Source organism: Ammospiza nelsoni, chromosome 16 (genome assembly GCF_027579445.1).
Source record: "Ammospiza nelsoni isolate bAmmNel1 chromosome 16, bAmmNel1.pri, whole genome shotgun sequence".
In the NCBI taxonomy this organism is placed as follows: Eukaryota; Metazoa; Chordata; class Aves; order Passeriformes; family Passerellidae; genus Ammospiza; species Ammospiza nelsoni.
The window spans coordinates 18,429,690-18,452,649 of NC_080648.1; the positions used below are offsets into that span (position 1 = coordinate 18,429,690).

General features: G+C 56.3%; 1 protein-coding gene across 2 annotated transcripts; it reads right to left on the reverse strand.

The window, feature by feature from the left end:
• Nucleotides 1–1,532: 1,532 nt before the first annotated feature.
• On the reverse strand, nt 1,533–22,416 carry FGF1 (fibroblast growth factor 1). 2 transcript variants are annotated; one of them, XM_059483567.1, is made up of 4 exons: nt 22,189–22,416; nt 6,952–7,147; nt 3,388–3,491; nt 1,533–2,726 (listed from the first exon to the last, which is right to left on the reverse strand). In XM_059483567.1, exons 2-4 carry the CDS (start codon nt 7,118–7,120, stop codon nt 2,532–2,534), a joined length of 468 nt encoding a protein of 155 aa, XP_059339550.1. In that variant the 5' UTR covers nt 7,121–7,147; nt 22,189–22,416; the 3' UTR covers nt 1,533–2,531. The 2 variants fall into 2 exon arrangements, with proteins under 2 accessions (XP_059339550.1, XP_059339551.1); XM_059483568.1 differs by lacking the exon at nt 22,189–22,416 and adding an exon at nt 19,710–19,743 and having other exon boundaries at nt 6,952–7,143.
• Between the last annotated feature and the right edge of the window lie 544 nt (nt 22,417–22,960).

Below are 22,960 nucleotides of genomic sequence, written 5' to 3' on the forward strand. Positions count from 1 at the left end.
ATGTTTGTTTATTTTCTTTATTCCTCGGTGCCTCCCGGGCATCCCGGAGGGGACGCGCGCTCCCGTGTGCTCAGCCTGCGGGGATGAGTTTGTTTATTTTCCTTTTTGCGCGATGCAGCCCGGCCCTGCCCAGCAACCCTCTCACAGCACACTTACCGGGAGAGATATTCACCTGTAATGATTTTATTAAATCTTATAACTCTCCTTTTTTGCCTCTCACGCTAAGGACAAACACCCCGAGGTGAGCGCGGTTTCTCTGGGCAATGCTGGCTTGTCCGTCTGTCTGAAGCAATTACTGTGGCTTCCCCGGCGATTATTTTCCAGAGCAGGTGTTGACATTTTTCCCCAGCTGGGTGTCAAGCCGTACCTGCGGGTTTCGGAGCAGCAGCAGCCTAACGAGAGTGCCCTGGCTTAATGAGGTGTTGCAAGACAGCCCAGCTAAACCCAGCATTACACGGTCCAACTTTCCAGTTTAATTAGAAACCTGGATCTCCTGCTCATGCATTAATTCACTTTCTTGACTTGAGTGACAGCTCAGCCTCTCGCAGGGAAGGTGACTGCTGTGTTTAAGGAGTGTGGGTGTTGTTGGCTGTCCTCATCCCCCTGTCTTGCTCAGCTTTGTGTTTGCCATGGGAATATCACGCTGTGCCCACCAGAGCAGCTGGGCCAGGCAGGGGCTGGGTGCCTCTCTTGGCCAGGAGGAGCAGCTGGGACCTGCAGGATTAGCAGAATCCACCTTTCCCCTCTATTTCCCCTCTATTTCCTTGTGGATCCCACAGGTGGGAGGGTGCCAGGGCCTGGCACATGCTCCTTCCCAGCTATGGCTCCACCGTCCCGTGCCAGCTCCCTGCCTGCCTGGCAGCCCTGGGAGTACAGAGATGCTATCAGTGCTGGGGAGATAGTGCAGCAAGTGCAGAAGTTCAGGAGTGCAGTAATTAGCACAGCAATTGTAAATCTCGGCAATTAGTGGCTAATTGCTGCTGCAGAAATATGCAAGGCAGCCTTTTATTCCTTCCTCCATGTGGGATGGCTGATCGGGTTTGCTGGGAGCAGGGAGCACTTGTGTCTTGTCCCTGTCCTTGATGGCAGGATAGGACAAGGGGGAAATGCTTTAAGATGAAGGATGGGAGGTTTAGATTTGATATTACAGAGAAATTCTTTCCCGTGAGGGTGGTGAAGCCCTGGTTCAGGTTTTCCAGAGGAGCCGTGGATGCTCTGGGTGGTGCTCTGGTGATGTTCCCAGCTGGCAGCAGTGGCTCTTGAGCTGTCTGGGAGATGTTCATTGTGCCAGCAGTGGAGAAACTCAACTTCACGGGGGGTTTGGGAGCCACCAAGGGGCCTCAGTGCTGTTTTTAGAGCCCCATTTGACCAGACACAGAGGCAGTGGGAGGAATTCCTCTGGGAGTGGGAGTAATGCTCTGCCCCCTCGTGCAGCCCCTTGCTGTGGTACTTCACACCCTCACAGCCCTCACTGCCGCTGCCCCTTGCTCACTGGGACAGCCTCAAGGTGCCTGGAATGACTTATCCACAGCTTGTAGAAGAGACATATTTACTCAATAAATAAATACAAATAACATACGGCAGGTACTAGCACGAAATACACACTATTGGTGTTGTGAGGGACGCCAAAGTTTGGGGCTGGAGCTTTGCCTAGCTCAGCTTAGCATGCCCAGCTGGCACTTACCAGGCTGGCCCTGGATAACGGCACTGATGGTGCAATCTGGAACTGCTCGAGGGCATGGCAGAAGCTACACACCTGCATGGACAAATACATTAACACACAGCAGCAGGGAGGCTTTGCCTTGGCATGCCTGGGGACACAAAATATGAGCTTCTTGGGGAACCTCGGGCACATCTCTGGGTGCCTGCCCAGGGCAGGCCCTGGGAGCTGCAGCAGGGTCATGGCACACATGGCACACAGGACTGAGCGTCATGGCACACATGGCACACACAGCTGAGGGTCATGGCACACATGGCACACAGGACTGAGGGTCATGGCACACATGGCACACACGGCTGAGGGTCATGGCACACATGGGCACAGCTGAAGGTTGTGGCACACACAGCTGAGGGTCATGGCACACATGGCACACAGGACTGAGGGTCATGGCACACATGGGCACAGCTGAAGGTTGTGGCACACACAGCTGAGGGTCATGGCACACATGGCACACAGGACTGAGGGTCATGGCACACATGGGCACAGCTGAAGGTTGTGGCACACACAGCTGAGGGTCATGGCACACATGGCACACAGGACTGAGGGTCATGGCACACATGGCACACATGGCTGAGGGTCATGGCACACACAGGCACAGAGCTGAGCGCAGGGGGAGATGGAGCCCCACGGACCTCAGGGGAGTGCCAGGACTCATGCCCTCATCTCTGCAAAGCTTGGTGCAGAGCACAGGGCTCTGCTTTGGCAGATTTGGCAAAGCCTTGACCGAAAGCTGGGAGCTCTGCTGAGCTCCAGGAGGCAGCAGCAGCTGGGTTTGGGGTTTGGGGTCATCCCTGAGCTTTGGGGCCGGGCGTCAGTCGGCAGAGACGGGCAGGGGCAGGAAGAGGATCGCCTTCTGGCCGTAGTGAGTCCGCGGGCCCAGCTTGCTGTTCCCGTTCTTCTTCAGCCCCACAAACCAGTTCTTGTCCGCGTGCATTTTGGAGACGTAGGTGTTGTAATGGTTCTCCTCCAGCCTTTCCAGGAACAGACACTCCTCACCCAGCAACTGCTGCAAGAGAGCCCCGGGAAGGACAGTGAGCTGGAGATCTTCCTGGTGTGACAATCCCAGCCCAGCTCTCCCCTCTGGGATGCCATCCAGACCTGCCTCTGACATTTCCACACCCCAGTAAAGCTCTTATTTAAACTGTGGGGTAGGTGACCTTGATTTACTCCCCTGGGCCACTCCTGTAGCAAGGTGTCTGTGACCTGGGAATTTTAATTGGCACTTTAAATCAGCTCCGTGCTCCATAAACTGCTCCTGGCCCTGGCTCCTGCTCTGGCCCTGAGCACTGTGGTGGCAGCTGCAGGCTCAGAGTGCAGAACCAGAACAGTCTGGGTTGGAAGGGACCTTAAAGACCACTGAGCTCCGGCCCTTTGCCATGGGCAGGGACGCCTACACTGGGTGGCAGCTGCTGCTCCAGGTATGAAACACAATATTTATCAAGTGTCAGATAGGAAATACAACATTTGTCAGAAGCAGGGCAGTAAACTGCATTATTTGCTAATTCATTTATCTCCCCCCAAAATAAAGCCAGATGCAGAGTGGCCGTGCAGCTGCCAGGATCACAAACAGAGCCCAGCTATCGCCCAGCTGTGGTTTGCACTGCCCAGCTGTGGGATGCCTGCAGCCCTGCCCCTGGCTGCATTTTCCCAGGGCATCCCACACCTACCGAGCCGTAGAGCAGCCCGTTGGGGTCCATGGCCAGGTACTGCCCCGACTGGGTGCTCCTGATGTGCACCACCCCCACGCTCTCTGCGCTCAGCTGCAGCTGGACTGGAGCAAAAACAAAACAACAGTGAGAGGAAAATAGGGAAAGGGGAGGAAAAACTGCCAGGAAATTTAGCAGGGTGTTTTGTTGAAGTCTGGCTTATAAAGAGTTTATAGGAAACAGTACAGTGTGTAATAAAAGTGTCTCCTTGTACCCTCTTCTTCAAAGAAATCCCACAGCCATCCTTCTGGAACCAAAGACCAATTTTCCCCCTTATTTTACATCAAAGGAAGGACAGCCTTTTGGTTACGATGCTGGAATGGGACACAGGAGATTGGGGTTTTAATTCTGGCTCTAATTTACAAATTTCTCATGCGGTTTGACAAGACACTTAAGGAGTGACATATGAAGGAGTATTTTGAGAGCTAAGCCAGGGATGGGCAGGCTGCAGATGCCTGCACTGCAACCCCCTGATCCAAAGCATCCCACCCAGCTGTCTGCTGCAGCTGGATTTATCCAGAGCATTGGAGAATGGGGAAATAGAAAAGGCTGTGGCTGCAGACACAGTGACTTGCAAATTCCAGCTCTTCCCAGTGATCCTTCCCATCTCATAGGCAGCTTCTTTCCCTGAGATTTATAACAGCAATATTTAGGTTGGTTGGAATGAAGTATGAACGGATGTCTCGGCTCCAGCTCCTTCCTTCCTGTTTATATTTAATTTGTTTATCCTTATTTAGATGAGGTAAGAGGCAGTGTTACCTCTTGGCCTGGTGGAACGCCCATTGCAGTGAAATCTTTGATGTAATGGTTCACATCCTTCATGTCTGGCATTTCCTGCTCAGTAAATGACATTAATTAGGAAGCAGTGTGGGTGCAGGTTTGCAGGAGTGCTTGGCCCCTGTCATGCCCGGTTCAGGCTGGGGATGTGCACTGGGAAAACCTCAGCCCACCTGCATTCCCTGGGTGCTGCAGATCTGGGACTTGGCCCAGAAACAGTCCAGGGAGAAAGGGAGGAAATGGGATGAAAATGGTGATACTGCTCTAAAAACTGTCCTGAGAGAGGGGAGCGAGGACCCTCCTGCTGCCAATGGGATGCTGAGGTTTTTGGCCACAGAGGGAAGAACAGTGGGTCCAGAGGAAGGAGCTTGTGCATTAAGTTTTTTCAGGTTCTCTTCCAGGTCTGTACAGAGATTTCCTTCCATGAAGAAATGGGATGAAAGCAGGAAAAGGAGAGTTTTTGTAGAGATGAGCATGAGTTTCATCCTGGAGAATCTGCAGAGTCCTGGTAAGATTTCTTTCCATTGGTGCAAGCTTGGAATGCCCATGTGAAGGATGTGGGAAGTGGATCCTGATGTGGGCCTGGACAACAAAGGCTTAGAGAGAGTGACTCCTTCTGCTCTTCTTAGAGATCCTCCTGATTCTGAGGCCATTTGAGAGAAAAATAAGAATCCTTGGTATTTGTCTGGAACAAAATGCCCATGGACAGCTTGCAGAGCATTGGTGCAGCTGGAACGTGCTGTCCCCACTGGCCTCCCGATAAACCCTGGGTGTTCCTGTGCCTTGTCCCTCCCTGGAGCTGGCAGGTGCTGTCCCAGCTGGGTGACAATGTCCCACAGTGCCAGCCTTGGTCTGGGCTGCTCCTCTTGCACACCAGGGAATGATCTGAGCAGCTCCATCGTGTTCCAGGTGCAGGGGCAGGATGTGGGTGCTCAGAGCAGGGTCCCTCTGCCCAGGGCTGCTCTGCTGGCACTCAGCCCTTCCAGGGGTTTCCTCTGGAAATGTTAGTGTGTTCCCGTATCCCAGTTTACGAGACCATTTACAGGAGGTTCCTCTCTGGCAGAGGATTGCAAACATGTGGCCTGGGCCAGCAGCAGGGAGGTGTGAGGTGCTGGGATGCAGAGCTGCCTGCCCTCCCTGCCCTCGGGCACAGGGCAGCCCTGGGCACCTCTCCAGGGTGATGGATCTGCTTTTCCAGAGGGAAAAGGGCTGGGCTGTGTGACAGCATCTGTGCTGTGAGACAGCAGCCTGGGCCAGGGCACAGGAGTGGGCTCATGGCCTTGGTGGCTCCCTGTGCCCCAGGAGATCCCATCTTGACCCTGACCTCTCCTTCTGACTCCAGCAAAATGCTGCAGAGACCTGAGCTCATACCACTCTCCTGGTGTGTCTGTGAGCCCAGTCCTGTCTCTTCAGGTCCTTTGGGTCACCATCCAGTCTTTCCAGGGGTTTGAGGGTTATTGCTGGGTTTATTCCTGCCTGGAGACTGGAGCTGCACGCTGTGTTTATCCACTCATCTTCATCCATTCCCCAGCACTGCCTCGTGCTGGGGATACAGTGTTTGTAATTAAAACTGGCTCTAAACTGCCTGTCAGTAACACAACAATAGCCAGAGGAAAGGTTACGTTTGGGGGAGAAGTCACATGTGTGCTTGTGGTTTAAAGAAAATAAAAGTGCTTTTCTTAGCACTTTGTAAGGCTGGTTTGGCTCCTCCCAGCCCTTCCTTCCAACGAGATAGGAGCCTGCAGGGCCTGGTGCCATTCCAGTAAATGTTCAGGATATGAACCCAGAGGCTGCTGCCAAGAGCAGGGGCAGAGCCCAGCCCTGCTGCCCACGGAGCCCTGCAGGAGCTTTGCTGTGTGCCCAGCAGGTTGAAAAATCCTCTGAAGAGTTTTTGGTAATGCAAAAGCACAAACAGCATTAAATTCCCAATGACTCCTTGGTGGGACAAGTGGTGGTATCTGCAGGAGCATCTCCTCCCAGCAGAGGTGCCAGTGTCCCATGGGCTGGAGCCACCAGGGTCACTGCATGCAGGGGTGGGGACAGCCGAGGGGACACCCTGCCCAGGGTGACAGAGTAAAGGGCTGTGGCACACGGAGGGCAGTGTGATGCTGTGTGTGATGCTGTGGGATGCCAGGCTGCCCTGAGCTCCCCTGCCAGGGCAGCTCCCCGTGTGAGCCAGCCCTGTGTGTCCCTGTGTCTGTCTGTCTGTCTGTCTGTCTGTCTGCCTCCGTGAGGGGAAGCCAGTGCCAGGTTCAACACTGGAGATATCTATTGCTGTCCTTCAAATCTGCACTTGGACAGCACACACCTCACACCCCCCTGCTCTGGGTCCCAGCTGTGGGTGTGTTTGGCCCCTGGGATGTGTGTTTGGCTTCCAGAAGGTGTGTTTGTCCCTTGGGATGTGTGTTTGGCCCTAGGGAGGGGTGTTTGGCCCCTGGGATGTGTGTTTGGCTTCCAGGAGATGTGTTTGGCCCCTGGGATGTGTGTTTGGCTTCCAGAAGGTGTGTTTGTCCCCTGTGAGGCATGTTTGGCCTCTGGGATGTGTGTTTGTCCCCCTTGGAGGTGTGTTTTTCCCCATGGACGTGTGTTTGTCCCCCGGAGATGTGTTTGGCCCTTGGGATACGTGTTCAGCCCCTGGAAGACGCGCTGTCACACCAGCCTCATCCAGACCCCATTTTCCCCAGCTCTCCCTCCCCAGCTGATGAAACCCCAGCACGAGGGGCCCCCCAAGCCCCCCGGGTTGCTCACTGTGCTCGTCGCTGCGGTCCCTGGTGCCATCCACGGTGCCGTCGGGCAGGATGCGCAGGAAGTGCCCCCCGTTGCTGCAGTACAGCAGCTTGGGCTTCTTGTAGCTGCCCGCGGGCAGGTCGAACTTCTCCGTCAGGGCGCTGAACGTGGTGATCTCCCCCTCGGCCATCGCGCAGCCTCCTCCTCCCGGGGCTGGCTGCAAGGGAGGGGACAGCAGGTGACACCAGTGCTGGCACGGGGGTGACACCGAGCGCTGGCACACGCTGCTGCTGCTGCTGGGATGCAAGGGAGGTGACACCGGGGTGACACCAGTGCTGGCACACGCTGCTGCTGCTGGGATGCAAGGGAGGTGACACCGGGGTGACACCAGTGCTGGCACAGGGGTGACACCGAGTCCTGGCACTCGCTGCTGCCCAGCTTTAAAGGCAGCAGGGAGGGAAGGAGGAGGGATCCCGGGGGTCCCGTTGGTGATTCACAGCCCAGGGGATGCTCCCCAGTGTGGGAGGTGTGGGGGGCTGTCTCCTCGCTGGGTGGGGCTGGGCAGGAGGGATTCTGGCCTCTTTAATTTGATCACGGTGAGTTCTGTTTTTGTTCTCCTCTCTATTGACGTGCGGGCTAAAATTACACGCTCAGAAAAGCAGTTTGGAAAACAGCCGGTGTCTGATTGGAACCCGCAGGAGGCGGGAAGGGAGCCCAGGTAAAGCTCTCTCTGCACTATTATAACTCTCAAACACAATTATGACAAGGAATTGAAACACCCACTGTGTGTCAGGTGTAAATATTGCTCATCCCTTGGCACTCTGCAGCTCACCTGCCCAGGACACAGATGGAAAAGGTCAGGACACACAGAGAGATGTGTGTTAGATGTGGTGGGAGATGGGCAGGGCCAGGAGCTTTCACTGCCAGGCTGAGCAGATTTACCCAGACACTGATCAACAGCATTTGGAAATGGGAATTTTGAGTCCAGGATATGCCATGAGTCAAGCAGCAGCACCTCAGTGCCTGAAGGGGCTCTGAGAGAGCTGGAGAGGGCTTTGGTCAAGGATCTGAGGGACAGGATCAGGGGGATTCCACTGCCAGAGGGCAGGGTTAGATTTTGGGATTTTGGGAAGAAATCCTTCCCTGCGAGGGTGGGGAAGCCCTTGGCTGCCCCTGGATCCCTGGCAGTGCCCAAGGCCAGGCTGGACACTGGGGCTTGGAGCAAGCTGGTCTAATGAAGGATCATACTGAAACCTCATTTTGCTGGAGGCTGTGGTCTCAATCCGTGTCTAAGCAGATGCTGTGCCAAAACCTGAAGGCATCTCCAGACCAATCAAAGAAGGATGCTGTGGAGGTTGGAGGCTGGGAAGTGAGAAGTGCTGTCACAGAAGTGCCCTCGCAGATGTGGCATCAGGAGATGCCACAGGTGGGGCCAGAGTCCCATGGATATTTCAGGTACAGTCATGTTTTCAGCCTAGAAACTACATTTAAAATCTCCCACAGATTCATTCTGTCTTTCACACACAAAGTTCTGTAGTACTTGGAGAGAAGTGGATTTATGAACAGAAAAAGACAAGGCACAGAATAAATCTAGATGCAGGAAGTTGCTTTAAATGTCATGTATTCCCACAGCTATATTATGGAAAATATTTTATAGTCACTGTTTATATGTGTTTATAGATTGTAAAAATGTCTCTCTAGGACTGAGTTGTGCTACTGGGATGGAGCCAGTACCACACTGTGTGGGTTTGCTGTGGTGCTTGGAGTGCCCTGGCAGAGACTGAGGGTGGCAGCTCTGCAGCACACACACTCGCACACATGCACACACACAGACAATCTCTAAACACTCGGCTCTAAACTCTTTGGTATTTAAAAAGCTCTGCAAAAGCAGCTGCAAAAAGAGTAAATTACTCCTGGAAATGGATCCCAGATGCCTGCAGAGAATAAAAACCTCTGGAAGCTGGATTGCTAAAGATGAATCCCTGGAGATGAAGAGTGTGGCTGTTGGCGAGAGCACCCCCAGCCTCTGCACCAGCTCTGCTTTATGCACAGACTCCAGGCTCTCAGAGCCCCCATTTGACACAGACTGGGATTTTGGGAAGTGCTGTCTGGAGTGACAGCCCCCAGCCCCACCTATTGCCATGAGACTGGAGATGCAGCCTCAGAAGCTCTGTGGCTCCTGGAGGTGTCCAGAGCAGGTGATGCCAAATACAGACACAAAATCTTTGTTTAACACTATTATCAGGTGAAATTATTTCATGGAGTGTCTGGTCCCTACATTTATTTTTCTTTCAAGACACCATAGTGCGGCAGCTCAGCTTCCTTGCCAGCTGCCAGCCTTTCCCTGGAGGAAAGCCCCAAATCACCCAGGGTGGCACAGGGGGCTCTGCTCCTCCACTGAGCTTTAATCCACATCATCACTGGGTCATTTCCTAGAACCAGAGCTTTTCTTGAACATTTATCTGAGGGTAAAAGGCACCCAGAATTCTCCTGGGTTGATGGTGGGTGGCACTGAGAAGCAAACACCCCAGACCCAAGGGGTCTGAGCAGGATCTCAGCAAACTCTGCAGGCAGGAGCGAGAGCAGCCTGGGTTCTACCACAGCCACCTCAAGGGCTGAGGGCACGTCCAGACAGCCTGACCAGAGCAGCTCAACTGCAAACAGCTTCTTCATCATCACTGATTTCCTCCAAGGTTATTTTTGCTATTTTTAGGAAGACTCCAGTGCTTGCCAGCTGCCCTGAGTGCCCCAGAAAAGCTCATGAACACTTTTCCACTCCCCTTGTCTCCCTGTGCTAAATACTCTTGCTGTTCTCAGACTTTATGGCCATGGAGCTGTTCCTCTACAAACACCACCACTCATGGCCCTAGCATTATACTTCTGGCAAGAACACGTTAGGTTTTTATGGGAATTAAAAAGCTCGAGTGAGAGAGAGAGCCTGAACCAAAGACAACATAAAGGGCCTTATTTCTTTGGGTAGGAGCCCAACAATGCTATTAAATAGCACAAAGCAGAACAGAAAGCTGTTCAAATATGCAAGGCTGAGAGACACAACACTGCAGTGGTTACTGGGTGCCCCATGGAGAAAGGAAAATATTCCAAAAGGAGATGGCTGTGAGGGCGTGGCTGCTGCTGAGCTCTGACCCCCTGGTCACACCAGGACTGGATCTGGAGCCTGTTTGTCCATGAGCAGCTGTGGTTGTGGCTCCTCTCTCCTCCAGCTCTGTGCACAGAGAAATCCCCACGAGGAGGATCCCTGGGGGCTGCAGCCAGGACAGCCCTGCTCCAGGACAGCCCCAGGACAGCCCCAGGACAGCCCCAGGACAGCCCCAGGACAGCCCTGCTCCAGGACAGCCCCAGGACAGCCCCAGGACAGCCCTGCTCCAGGACAGCTCCAGGACAGCCCCAGGACAGCTCCAGGACAGCTCCAGGACAGCTCCAGGACAGCCCCAGGACAGCCCCAGGACAGCCCCAGCTCCATCTGCAGCATGGGCAGCTGAGGGCACCCAGCTCTTCCTCCTGGATGGAAATGTCAGCACCCCAAAGGACCAGAAATAACTTCTGAAGGTAAAAAAACCCTTAGGAAGCGAGTTAAGCCCAAATGTTCATTTGATCCAGGTCCTGCTGAGCCCTGGTGGCTGCCCTGTGCTGCTCCCTGCAGCTCTGAGGGAGAGGAGCCCAGGGCAGGGCTACAATAGCTGTGAAATTCTGAGAAGTTTGGGGTTGGTTCCAAACTTTATCACTGGCCAAACCAGTGGCTTTGATGTGAAATCCCAAACTCTGCGAGCATCTGACTGAGCATGGAGGGCTGGTTGTGCTGCCAATGTCAGGCTGTGAGCTCTGCAATAACAGCACACACTGGGAGCCACGGAGGGAGAGAGGGGAATCTCTGCTCTCTGCCCTAGAGCTGTGCAGATTTCACCCCACAGCACTTGTTTGCATGACAGAGGTGGTGCTGATGGAAATGAGGGGGATTCCTAAAGGTAGCCAGCTGAGGTGAGCCTTCTTTCCTTGGGTATGAAATACCTGGCTACTACACGGAGGAAAGCAGAAGAATCTCACCTACTGGGTTAAAACCAGATTGGATTGATCCAAATGCATCAACATTTTCCTTGGCTTTGGACACAATCTTTTATGTAGGGTTGGAAAGAAATGTTCTGCATGGCCTCTGATGGAAATGGTGATGAAAAGTGCAGCTAATCACAATTGTCATTTAGATGATCAGCTAGAGATCACCCGGAGAGCTCCAGAGAGATGAGAAGCTGCTAAACCCAGGAGTGTCCTGAGGCTTTGTCCAGCTCTGGGTAATGAGATCAGTGTCTCGTGAACCTGGCTCTGGGGAGTTCAGTGGAAACACTCCAGTTGCTTTCACTTCGGAAAGTGTTGTTTTCTCCATTAAAGCAGAAATGCAGTTTGTTCCAGGACGCGTGACTCGGCTGGGATCAGACAGCATCACCTCCTGATGGGCTCCCTGCCCATTGCCACTGTGACTGCAGCCCCCTGAGCAGACTGTCACCTCCCAGGCAGCTCACACACTCCATGTGGGATGGAAAGCATCTAGAACAGGTGGAATATTTTTAGGGAATTCAGGCTCTGAATTGCCTTTCCCAGGGATTCCTGTGGTTTTTGGGGCAGTCTGAGATCTACCTGGGCATGTGAGCAAACACCTCTCAGACAAACAGGGATTTTATTCATTCCAAGTTGTAGAGAACAATTTCATGGGATGGATTTCCTCATCCAGGGGAGGATTAGACACAGGCAGAGGTTTCCTCATGCTGCAGGAGCAGCTTGGTGGGTCTGGGGTTATCAGCATGGGCAGCCTGCAGGGGCTGCCTCCCCTCCTGAGGCTGGCAGTGCAAGGCACAGCTCGAATTCCTTGGCCTGTACATTCTCTTAGAAGGATTAATAAATTATTAGGCAAAGCATATGATAAATATATAATAGATCACTCTGTGACTATCAGTGGAATGCACTGGCTCGTTTCTAGGCTTGTTTATGGCCGGGTGATTTTATCTCTAGTGATGTGATTAACTGCTTAATGAAGTATTTATCAGCCAGGTTTTACCCTTTGCAAGTGGAATATGTTGTGTGAAGTGCAACCAAAAGCATAAAAATCAATTTAACTAATGCCTGCTGTCATCATCTGCTGCTCTCCACCAGAAAACAACCATCCCACCCAGTCTCACTGGATTTGTGGCAGGGAGAACAGAGGGGCTGTAAAGCTGAAACTTCAGCAGTTTCCTGAGAGGTGTCACTAATGACCAACACAGCAGCATCAGAGAGGGACAGGGTTATCCCAGCCCTGGGCCCTCAGGGATGCCCAAGGGGAGCCCCATCCCTGCCCTAAGCCAGGTGTGGCTTTTCCAGAGCTCTGAGCCCGGGACAGCCAGGGCAGCCTCCCACCAGGCTGTGCTGTCCGTGGGGAGGCAGGAAAACCAAGGCATCCTCCCCTTTCTAATTACCTCCCACCCACGGCCCTCGGCCATCCGGTGATTAACTTAATTGCAGCTCCAGCCCCAGGAGCAAATGCAGCCCCAGAGCAGGAGCTGTGCCAGGAGGGCCTTGTCCCTGTGTCCTGTCTGGGCTGGGAGCAAGAGCAGGAGCAGCCCTGGCTGCACACACAGACCCACAGATCCCGCTGGACCTGTCCTGGATTGGAACCCTCCTTCCCAGAGCCAGCCAGGTGTGTGGATGGAAGAACACCTGGACACCGGGTGTGTGGGACCTGCTGGGTGGGGACAACACCTGGACAGAGAATCACCAGAGCCCAGTCCCTGCAGCCGAGGATGGGCTGGAGGATGTGCTCACCCAGGGGACACCTCTGGCAACGCAAGCACCCTGGGCTTCCCCTTCCCTCCAGGATGCAGCAGGTCGTGTCTGCCCTTCCCAGGTGCCCTTTCCATCTCCCAGCCTTGTGCCAAGGCCAGTGCCAAGCCTGGTCCCTGCTCCTGTGCTCTGCTGCCTCCCAGCACGTGGGGCTGGCTGGAGCAGCCACTGACAGGTGCCACGAGTGACACCAGTCTCATCCCTGTCACCCGAGGAGGAGGAGGGTGGCTCTGTGCTGCTGAGGACTCAGGGATGATGCAGCAGGCACAGGACCCTTGTGTTGGGTTTGCCACCTCAGGTATGGGCAGGGCTGTGGGCACCTCTCCTGCCTGGACCTGCCTATGCCTGGCTTCCCAGTGACCTCTCCCCTGTCCCCGTGCAGTGACCCTGCAGTGACACTGCAATGACCTCTCCCCTGTCCCCGTGCAGTGACCCTGCAATGACCTCTCCCCTGTCCCTGTGCAGTGACCCTGCAGTGACCTCTCCCCTGTCCCCGTGCAGTGACACTGCAGTGACACTGCAATGACCTCTCCCCTGTCCCCGTGCAGTGACCCTGCAGTGACCCTGCAATGACCTCTCCCCTGTCCCTGTGCAGTGACCCTGCAGTGATCTCTCCCCTGTCCCCGTGCAGTGACCCTGCAATGACCTCTCCCCTGTCCCTGTGCCACCCCCGCTGTCCATGCAGGACACAGGCACAGAGCCAGGCCACAGAGCCCACTGTGGCTGTCTGGGCTGGAGCTGCAGGTGTGGCTGCCCGGCACACCCACGGACAGACGGACAGACAGATGGCACCAAATGACAAACTGCAGCCCAGGAGTTCCCTCTGTGCTGTGAATCCCAGCAGTGGCCTGGCTCTCCTGCTGCACCACGTCCCCTGTGAGCCCTGCAGTGCCACCCCTCTGCTGAGCCCTGCTCAGGTACGTGTCTGTGTCTGTCCCTCTGTCCTGGCCACCCTCAGGGCCCAGCCCCTCCCAGGCTGCTGCTGCTGCTCAGGGAGTGAAAATCAGGAATGCTCTCACGGTGTCAGGCTGCCCTTCCTGCAGCTGCCCCTCTGAAGGGTGGCCAAGCCCAGCCGAGGGTTGGCCCCAGCTTCAAACTGGGATTTGAGTTTGGGCTCAGCCTTTGTACCCCGTCCTTCCCCAGGGAGGCAGAGGATGCTGGAATCGAGGTTTCATCCCCAGGCCAAGTGAAAGCCCACATCCATCCTGGTGGTTAACCATCAGCAGACACAGCATCGCTCAGAAACCCAACTTCCTCCAGCGCAGCCTTGCTCTGGGCTGTTCCAGGGAAAATCACTGGGGTTTCTGGGCTCACCAGAGGCTCAGCAGTGATTTACCATGGAAATGCGCAGGCAGTTAATGGTGTTCATCCTGCAATGTTTGTGTAAGAGCTGTACAGCTGCTCTTTGTAACATCTAAGTAAGCCTGGCTGGAAGAATCCTGTTCTTAATTCTGTTGCCCAATGTCTCATTTTAAATTCAGTCTCTAGTACCCCTGAGTTTCTTCCTCCAAGCTGCCTGAGTAAGGAGCTTAGGCTGTTGCTCAATTACAGTGTGATAAAAGCTTGAGTTAATAATGGCTATTACCAGGAAATTCCTCCAATAAATAATAATTTTCTTATCTGCATGACTTCGGGACTGGAGAAAACTCCTTCCAGTGAAAAGCTGCAGCACGTAGGAGAGGGCAAGGAGTGTTTCAGATGAAAGATCAGAGCAAGGCAAGCTCAGGGCTGAATCTTGTTAAATGAAGATGAGTGGGTCAGCAAAAAAACTGGAATTAGTGTGGCTAAGTAGTCACTGGAGTAAACTAGGGAGAGCAGCTGTGCATCTCCACCTCTTGTGGTCTGTGGAGGCAGACGGGTCGCTGCTCTGTCTGTGTTCTTCAGGCACAAATGGGAGAATTCTCACTGGTGGCAGTGGGTGGCCATGGACACCGAGCTCTCTGTGTGTCACCCTCAGTCCTAGGAAGGAGCCTGAGTCACTCCCTGGGACCTGCCAGAGCCCAAGGAAGGCGCAGCCCTAATCCTGCTCCTGCTGTCCCAGACAGGGGCACACCTGCGTCCCTGCAGGGCCGGGCACCCGTCTGGCCCTCGCTGCGACAAGTGTGCCCACAGGCTGTGTGCCAGCAGCAGGGGCAGGCAGGGCAGCCACTGCTCCAAGGAAAACAGAGCCCTGCCTTGGCTTTCCATGACACAGCCCTCCGAGGGAAGGGATGTGTTTGGGTGCTCTCCTGCCCCTCCTCATCTCTGTAAACAACAGAGCACCACAAAGGGCGCAGAGCAGGACGGAAGGCTGCAATTTTAACAGCCTGCTGCAGCTCAGCCCCTGAGGTTTCACCCACGCTGGCTATTTGCAGCTCCTGAGTGGGAGTTCAGAGACACCGTGGCCTTTGTTGTGCCCGTGTTTCCACAGCTGCTCTGGGGCCACGGGGATGCAGCCAAGGACCATGGAGACACAGGATGGTCTGGGTTGGAAGGGACCTTAAAACCCATCCAGTCTCACCTCATGTCCCCTGCCATGGCAGGGACACCTTCCTCTGTCCCAGGGTGCTCCAAGCCCCAGCGTCCAACCTGGCCTTGGGCACTGCCAGGGATCCAGGGGCAACCACAGCTGCTCTGCTCTGATGCTTGTGATAATCAAGACAGAAAGAAACCCTGGATTGTCTAAGTAGAAAAAAATCCCCCCATTAAACGAAAAACTTTGTGACTACCAGGCAGAGTGTGGGGAGCAGCAGCTGCTGTGCCCCCTGCCCCTGGCTGGCAGTGCCACAACCAGGATCCCAGTGGGGTTTTACCTTTTCCTCACTCGTGAGCTGCACACCCAGCCCTGCCCTGGGATCCCTGGGCAGTCAGTGAGCATCCCCCGTGGTTTGGGGAGCATCACATCCCAGCAGGGTAAGTGTGAGCTCCGCAATCCCCATTTGGAGTCTGGCAGCCAGTAACTCTTCCCATCAAGTGGGAGCTTTTGTGAACACCCTGCAGCAATGGGAATACTGGGGAAGGGGAAGGGAGGGTGTTTTAATTGGTGTTAAATACTTGTGCTTTCTGTCCAAGATTTGAACTTCAATAGAGAGCCAAGTATAAAGGAAAGATCTGAGCTCAAGGCTGACACCCAGGCCTAAACTGAGAGCCAGGAGCAAGGACAGACTTTGTGAGCAGCAGTGGGCCGTGAGTCATGGATGAACTGTGTGTCCAGACTGCTGTGGGCAGTGGGCAAACCCTTGGGAGGACGGCTCAGGGCAGACAACACCGCTCCCAAAAGGAGTCTGAGGGGGACAGGAGGGTTTTAGATGCCATGCTGTGAGTCAGTGGTACCTGGGCACAGCAGCCAGCCTGTGACACCCCTTTCTGCCCCGTCCTCAGGAACTGCTGCCAGCTTTGATGCTGTGGGCTTGGGAATCTGCCTGTGGGATCCCAGCCTGGTCCTCTCCCCAGCAGCCCTCTCAGCCTGGTGCCTTCCCTGGGCAAGGGACAGAGTCTGGGGGTAGGGAAAGCACAAACAGAAGGGGAAGGGGTTTTTCTGAGCTCACTCTTGAGTTCAGACCCAGCAGAATGGGGTTTGATACCTAATTAAAACAGAGGTCAGGCTTTAAGCTGGACCATGGGTGCATGTTACTGATGCTGTGCTGGGGTTAGTAGGACTTTATTTAGCTCTGGCTGTGAATTAGCTGTTCTTGAAGGGAATTCCTAAATATTGACCTTGGCACTGTGAGAGTCTGTCTCAGCCTTTCTCTGCCACCTTCACCAGATGGAAGTGAAGCACTTTTGTTATTCAAGGCTTTGGAGGGAAAAGCAGGAGCTGTGGCAGGCAGTTTTGTCCCTGCAGATGCCAGGTGCAGACTGTCTGTGCCTCCTCAGGGCTGGGGGCCAGAGCTGCCTGGAATCCAGGCACAGGTGCCCACCCCTGGGTGGGCAGTGCCACCTGCCCTGTTAAATACTGACAGATTTGGGGAAAATAAACCCTGCAAGTCACTGATTGCTGCTGCAGCTGCTCTGCATGGCCCTGGCCTCTGCTTTGGTTCTCCAACAGCTTTAAACCAACAGATTCTGGTGTTGGAAACAAGGGGAGAAACAGGAACTGAACGCTGAGTCGGGCACCTTTCAAACAGGGAGAGAGGGAGGATTCCTGCAGCCAGCAGAGACCAGGACAGAGCCATTGTCTCTCCCTGAACTGGTATTCAACAAATCCTTCTGCAAAGAGATTTCTGATGTGAGGGTTCTCTTTGAAAGGCAGACCCAACCCCCAGGATAATCCCCAATAGATCTGCACTGACAGCCAATGTACACAGGATTCCTAAAAATGCCCCAGCCATGAGTCAGTGCCTGCTGTGCCCAGGAGAGAGAAGTGCTGGTACCCAGGGGCAGCCTTTACCTCCTGGGAATATATATTTATTTTCAGGGAATATTTACTAAAAGGGTTTGTAAGATCCAACAAGTTCTAATGTGTTTTGAGGGCAATAAAGAAGGGGCAAACAAAAACCAGGAGATGGAATAAGCAAGGAAGACTGAAAGAGAAATGGAGGCTAAAGGTGAGAAGGAGGAGTCACAAGGAATTGGAGTCACAGGGTTGGGGAGGAAAAAAAGTAAAGGCCGAGGAGTGCAAGAGAAAAAAAAACATTGATCAGAAATAAAAATAAGGACAGAGAAAACAGTGGCTGCAAAATGGTAGAGGGCCAAGAAAGTGTGGGAGGGGGAAAGAAATGCAGAGGCTGAGAAGGGCAGGAGGCCAAAATAAAGTGGGAGGCCAAAAGAAAAGTAGAGACAAAGTAGTGGAGGGTGAAAAGGGCTGGGAGGCTGAAGAGGCACATGAGACACACGGGAAGGCTGCCAAAGAGGGGTCTAAAGTTTAATGGGTTCCTCAGGCAGGACAGGCTCCCTGGTGGTGATAAGGCAGCACAATGTCCAATTGTTCTCCTGTACACCGGGTCAGCCCTGCTTCCCCTGCCTGGGCTCTGCAGGAACTCACACTGGGGCTGGACAGAGCTGGGCTCTGCAGGAACTCACACTGGGGCTGGACAGAGCTGGGCTCTGCAGGAACTCACACTGGGCTGGACAGAGCTGGGCTCTGCAGGAACTCACACTGGGGCTGGACAGAGCTGGGCTCTGCAGGAACTCACACTGGGGCTGGACAGAGCTGGGCTCTGCAGGAACTCACACTGGGGCTGGACAGAGCTGGGCTCTGCAGGAACTCACACTGGGGCTGGACAGAGCTGGGCTCTGCAGGAACTCACACTGGGCTGGACAGAGCTGGGCTCTGTAGGAACTCACACTGGGCTGGACAGAGCTGGGCTCTGCAGGAACTCACACTGGGCTGGACAGAGCTGGGCTCTGCAGGAACTCACACTGGGGCTGAGCTGGACAGAGCTGGGCTCTGCAGGAACTCACACTTGGCTGGGGCTGGACAGAGCTGGGCTCTGCAGGAACTCACACTGGGCTGGACAGAGCTGGGCTCTGCAGGAACTCACACTGGGGCTGGACAGAGCTGGGCTCTGCCGAGGCTCCAGCCAGACCCAGAGCTCTGCAAGCCCTCTGGATAAACTTTCCTCCAGCTCCACCCAGCCCAGGGGATCAACCCTTCCTCCTGAGCTCCCTAAATTACTTTGGCCTTCCTCCCACTGCTGAGACCTTGATCTTCCTCCCAGCTGAGGCAGCTCCTGATGCTCTGCCTCCTTGCCCTTACTCCCAACCAGCTGAGCCGAATCGAGCCCAGGACCCCGGCACGGTGGGGACAGGGAGCTGCTGCTGCCTGTCAGGGGTTTCACCTTTGCCAAAAGGCCCAAAGGAGCTGGGAGGCTGCAGGTACTGGCAAGGGAAGGGGCAATGGGGACATGTGGACCCAGAGTCTCAGCCTGACACCTGCACCCCCAGCCGGGGAGATTCCAGCCTGCAGAAATTTGTGTTTGGCATCTTTGTTTGGCTGAGAGCAGCTCAGAGCTCAGAGCATGCTGCTGATGAGGAGTTTTGGCTGTCAGGCCCATCAGGATAATCCCTGTGGTGTTGTTTTGGCCGTAAATCATAGAATCAGTACAGAATGGTTTGGGTGGGAAGGGACCTTAAAGCCCATCCAGTTCCATCCCCTGCCATGGCAGGGACACCTTCCACCATCCCAGGTTGCTTCATACCCTGTCCAACCTGGCCTGGGAATCCCTAATCATACCTAACTGCCTAGAGAAGCTGTGGCATCCCCAAACCATTCTATGGTTCTGTGATTTATTTATTTTGCATCAAAAATGAACCATTTATAGTGCTGTGTCACTGCAACGATTTTTCTTTCTGTTTGTTGTTCTGTCTGATTGGGTGTTTTTAGTTTGTTTGGTTTGGGTTTTTTTTAATTGTCCAAATATTGTGTTTTGCCATTTTAAATATTTGGGTTTTAGTATATTTCTGTTCAAGTTCTGATCTGGGCTTCTGCTTCTACCCAGAGCCTCAGGAGAGTTTGCAGTAATTTGGAGATTTGTATTGAGAATTTGCAGTAATTGGGAGATTGTCATTTGGAATGATGCTGCCATCACTGAGCCACTCCTCCCTCCCAGGATTTGGGGGCACCTGCAGGGTTTGGGGGGGTTTGTCCCAGCTGGAGCGAGCATCACGCTGCCCCCCTAAAGCTGTTCCTGGGGAAGGAACCTGCTGTCTCAGCACATCCCAGCCCGACCCTGCCTGTCGGAGCTTCCCTGTGCCCTGGAGGGATCTGTGGGGCTGAGAGAGCATCCCCTGGGCATCTGCGGGCATCCCGGGGGATCCCGGTGCCTCCGGGTGCAGTCCATGCCCTGGGGTGTGTCTGAGCATCCCGCGGGGCTCCGTGGGGCTGCCAGAGCATCCCCCGGGCATCCTGGGGGATCCCGGTGCCTCCCGGTTGGCAATCCGTGCCCCGGGGTGTGTCTGAGCATCCCGCGGGGCTCCGTGGGGCTCTCGGGGGGTCTCATTCCCCGCTCCCGCCGCCCCCCGCCCGCACCTACCGGCGGCTGCGCGGCGCTCCCGGCGGCGGCTCCCGAGGGCGCGGGGAGAAGCGGAGCGGAGCGGAGCGAGCGGGGACGGTGAGGATGAGGAGGAGCTGCCTGGGGCGGGGGAGGGAAGGGGAGGCTGCTCGCATCCAGCCGCAGCGGGGCCGGGACCTGCGGCACTGCCAGCCCCGGGCAGCGCAGTGGGCGCGGCTGCGGGAGCAGGGGGGCGCCAGGAGCGGGCAAAGCCCCCCGGAGCCGGAGCTGCATCGGCCTCCCTGCCCCTCGCCTTTCCCTTCCCTGCGGCCCGGGACATTCCTGCGGCGCTGGGTGTCTCCGTGCCCGGCGGGAGCGCGATGACCGCCCTGATCCCGGTCAGCCCCGAGCGCCCCGGGCAGCGGGGACGGGGTGTCTGCCCTCCTCAAGGATCCCTGCCTTCCCCATGGGGGTCCCTGCCATCCCTATGGGGGTCCCTGCCCTCCCCATGGGTGTCTCTGCCCTCCCCGGGGGCAGCTGCCAGGAAGGGCCCCGGGCAGCCACGGGGCTGTGCCGGGCACGGCCGCGTTCCGCTGGCACCGGCAGAGCTTGGCCTTAAAAGCCGAAGTGCTCGGGAGCGCTGTCAGGCGGATGAAATGCAGCTCCGAGTCCCCGGGGACGGCGCTGGGGCCTGGGGGCCGTGCGGGCTCTGCCCGTGCTGGGGGACACGGGTGGGCTCGGGGGGTGCCAGGGGCGATCTCGGGGCTCACGGGGTGGGTGCAGGTCGGGGTGCGGATGTGCGGGGTGCGAGGTCGCTGCCGCAGCACTAATGAAGCCCTAATGAAGCGCTAATGAAGCACTGGCGGAGCCCGAGCGGTGATTTCAGCGCTTGGCCGGGCTCCACGAGCCTTTGATGCGGTGCTGTTTGGGCTGCGTTATCTAAAGCTCGCTCAGAATCGGCTTTTCAGCGGCGGCTCACGTGGAGCCAGCGCGTTTGGACAGGCGCTCCGGCTGGCGATGCCCGCGGCCCAGACGTTCGGGTGAAAGATTCCCGAGCTGGCCGTGGTCACCAGCGCCTGCTGGGGACAGCTCCGAGCGCTCCCACAGCGCAGGTGCATCCCGAGCTTTCCGGACATAGCTGTAGACTTTTTTCTCCCTTTTTATTTTTAATAATCCCGCCCAAGATTTCATCTTGCTTTTTCAGAAAATAAAAAATAGGTATAACCAAACATTCCTGAATCTAACAGAGGAGCAGGCCTGGCTTTGCCTCAGGCTCTCCTGGACTAAAGGCACGGGGATTGTGAGGATGTGGTGAAGATTAGGAAATGCTGGTCCATTTTCTCCCTTGTTTCGGAGCTGCCGGGGCCGCTCCCTCCCTGCAGCCCAGCCTTCCCCGCTTGCCCGGCTGTCCCCTGGCCGCGGCTGGCACTCGGCAGCCCCGGTGCGGCGCTCTGCAGGCGGTGTCCTGCCAAATCTGTGTCCTTTGTGCCTGTCCCCAAGGCTGTGACTCCGGGATGGAGCCAAGAGCCGGAGCGACGCAAACACGGAGCAAACATGGACCTGGGCAGCGGGATCTGCGCCGGCACGAGGGAGAGGAGGCTCGGCCAAAACCCGGGCACCGACCGTGCTGCAGCGACCCTGGGCCCTGCCCCGAGAGCCACAGGGATGAGGACACTGCAGGAATGGGGACAGAATGGAAATGGGGAACACTGCAGGGATGGGGACACGACAGGGGTGGGGACACTGCAGGGATGGGATCAGTACAGGGATGGGGTTAATACAGGGATGGGGGCACTGCCTTGGCAGCAGCTCTGCCTCCCCCCTGCCCTCCCCAGTCCAGCCCTGCCTGGGCAGTGCCAGCAGCACCTGCAGCGGGTGCCTGTGCTATTTCTCAGTTTCTCTGGATGGATTTGATGGGTGCTGCTGCTGCAGTTCCTCTCCTGTCCCTGTCCCTGGTAAGGAACCTGCTCACCTGACGCCCACCAGACCCCTGGGCTCCGAGTCCCAGCAGTACCAGCCCCCGGGTCTGTTGGGAAGCTCAGTGAATAATTAACCATGGAAGAAGCTGCAGGCGCTGCCCTGCCTGGCCCCAGCACAGGCAGTGCCTGTGAGGGCAGCTGAGCCCCAGCCCCGCTGTCCTGGCGCCTCCTCATCCCCCAAACCAAGGTCCCGCAGCAGAGACGACTTAAACAAAACTTCCTGCACGTTTAGAGCGAGACCCTCGAGATCCTCCAGTCCTGCTTTGGTTGCACCCCTCCTGTGATGATCCTGGGAGCCCTCGGCGGGCACGGCTCAGCCCAGAAGGAGCTGGAACAGCCCCGAGGTGCAAGGCCCATCCTACTCCTGCCAGCTCCCAGAGCCGGGGCAGAGGAGAGGACACCCAGCTGCTCCTCAGCACCGCACACATGGAGCTGCTGAGCTCGGCCGGGAGCTCAGGGACCCGTGGGACAGCACCACAAAGCCCCGGGAATGTGTGCGCTGTGCCAGGGAGGGAGTGCAGGATGCTGGGTCAGGAACTCACCTGAGCAGGCTCCAGGTGCGCAGGGCTGGGCTGGGGGGCAGCGGGGCGGGCAGGGACGCGCTGGGCTCACCCTGCCCCTGCTCCAGCTCCCGGAGCCTGCCGGGGGCACAGCCCGGCCCCTGCGGCTCCCACGGAGCCCCCGAGCCGGGCAGGGCCCGCGGGCACCGGGAGGGCACCGGGAGGGCACCGGGAAGGAACGGCTCCGGGGCTGGCGCTGCCGCCGCGGCTCCGCACCCGCGCAGACGGGGAAGTATGGATGGATAATCCTGAGCCTTGCTATTTTTTTCCTCTCATGTGATCTTGTTTTTGGACGGCTATTTTGGGGCTGGACTCCAGCCCAGGTGAAAGACAAGGATTGAATCCAGCCTCCCCCTTCCCGGAGGCCTTCCCAGGACCTCTGCCCGTCCCCCCGCGGCACGGGGACAAAGCCTGCCACCATCCCCACCGCCATCCCCGCCGCCATCCCCGCCACCATCCCTGCCGCCATCCCTGCCACCATCCCCGCCGCCATCCCTGCCACCATCCCCGCCGCCATCTCTGCCACCATCCCCGCCATCCCCGCCACCATCCCCGCCGCCATCCCCGCCACATCCCTGCCACCATCCTCACCGCCATCCCCGCCGCCATCCCCGCCGCCATCCCCGCCACCATCCCCGCCACCATCCCCGCCACCATCCCCGCCATCCCCGCCACCATCCCCGCCACCATCCCCGCCGCCATCCCCGCCACCATCCCCGCCACCATCCCCGCCATCCCCGCCGCCATCCCCGCC

Bases quoted from the DNA above. Each gene is read 5' to 3' on its own strand.
- FGF1 (XM_059483567.1), bottom strand. From the start codon at position 7,120: ATGGCCGAGGGGGAGATCACCACGTTCAGCGCCCTGACGGAGAAGTTC. The intron at 3,492-6,951 runs GTGAGCAACCCG...TTTTTGCTCCAG, and splicing joins GGACCGCAGCGACGAGCACA to TCCAGCTGCAGCTGAGCGCA. The intron at 2,727-3,387 runs GTAGGTGTGGGA...GCTCTCTTGCAG, and splicing joins ACGGGCTGCTCTACGGCTCG to CAGTTGCTGGGTGAGGAGTG.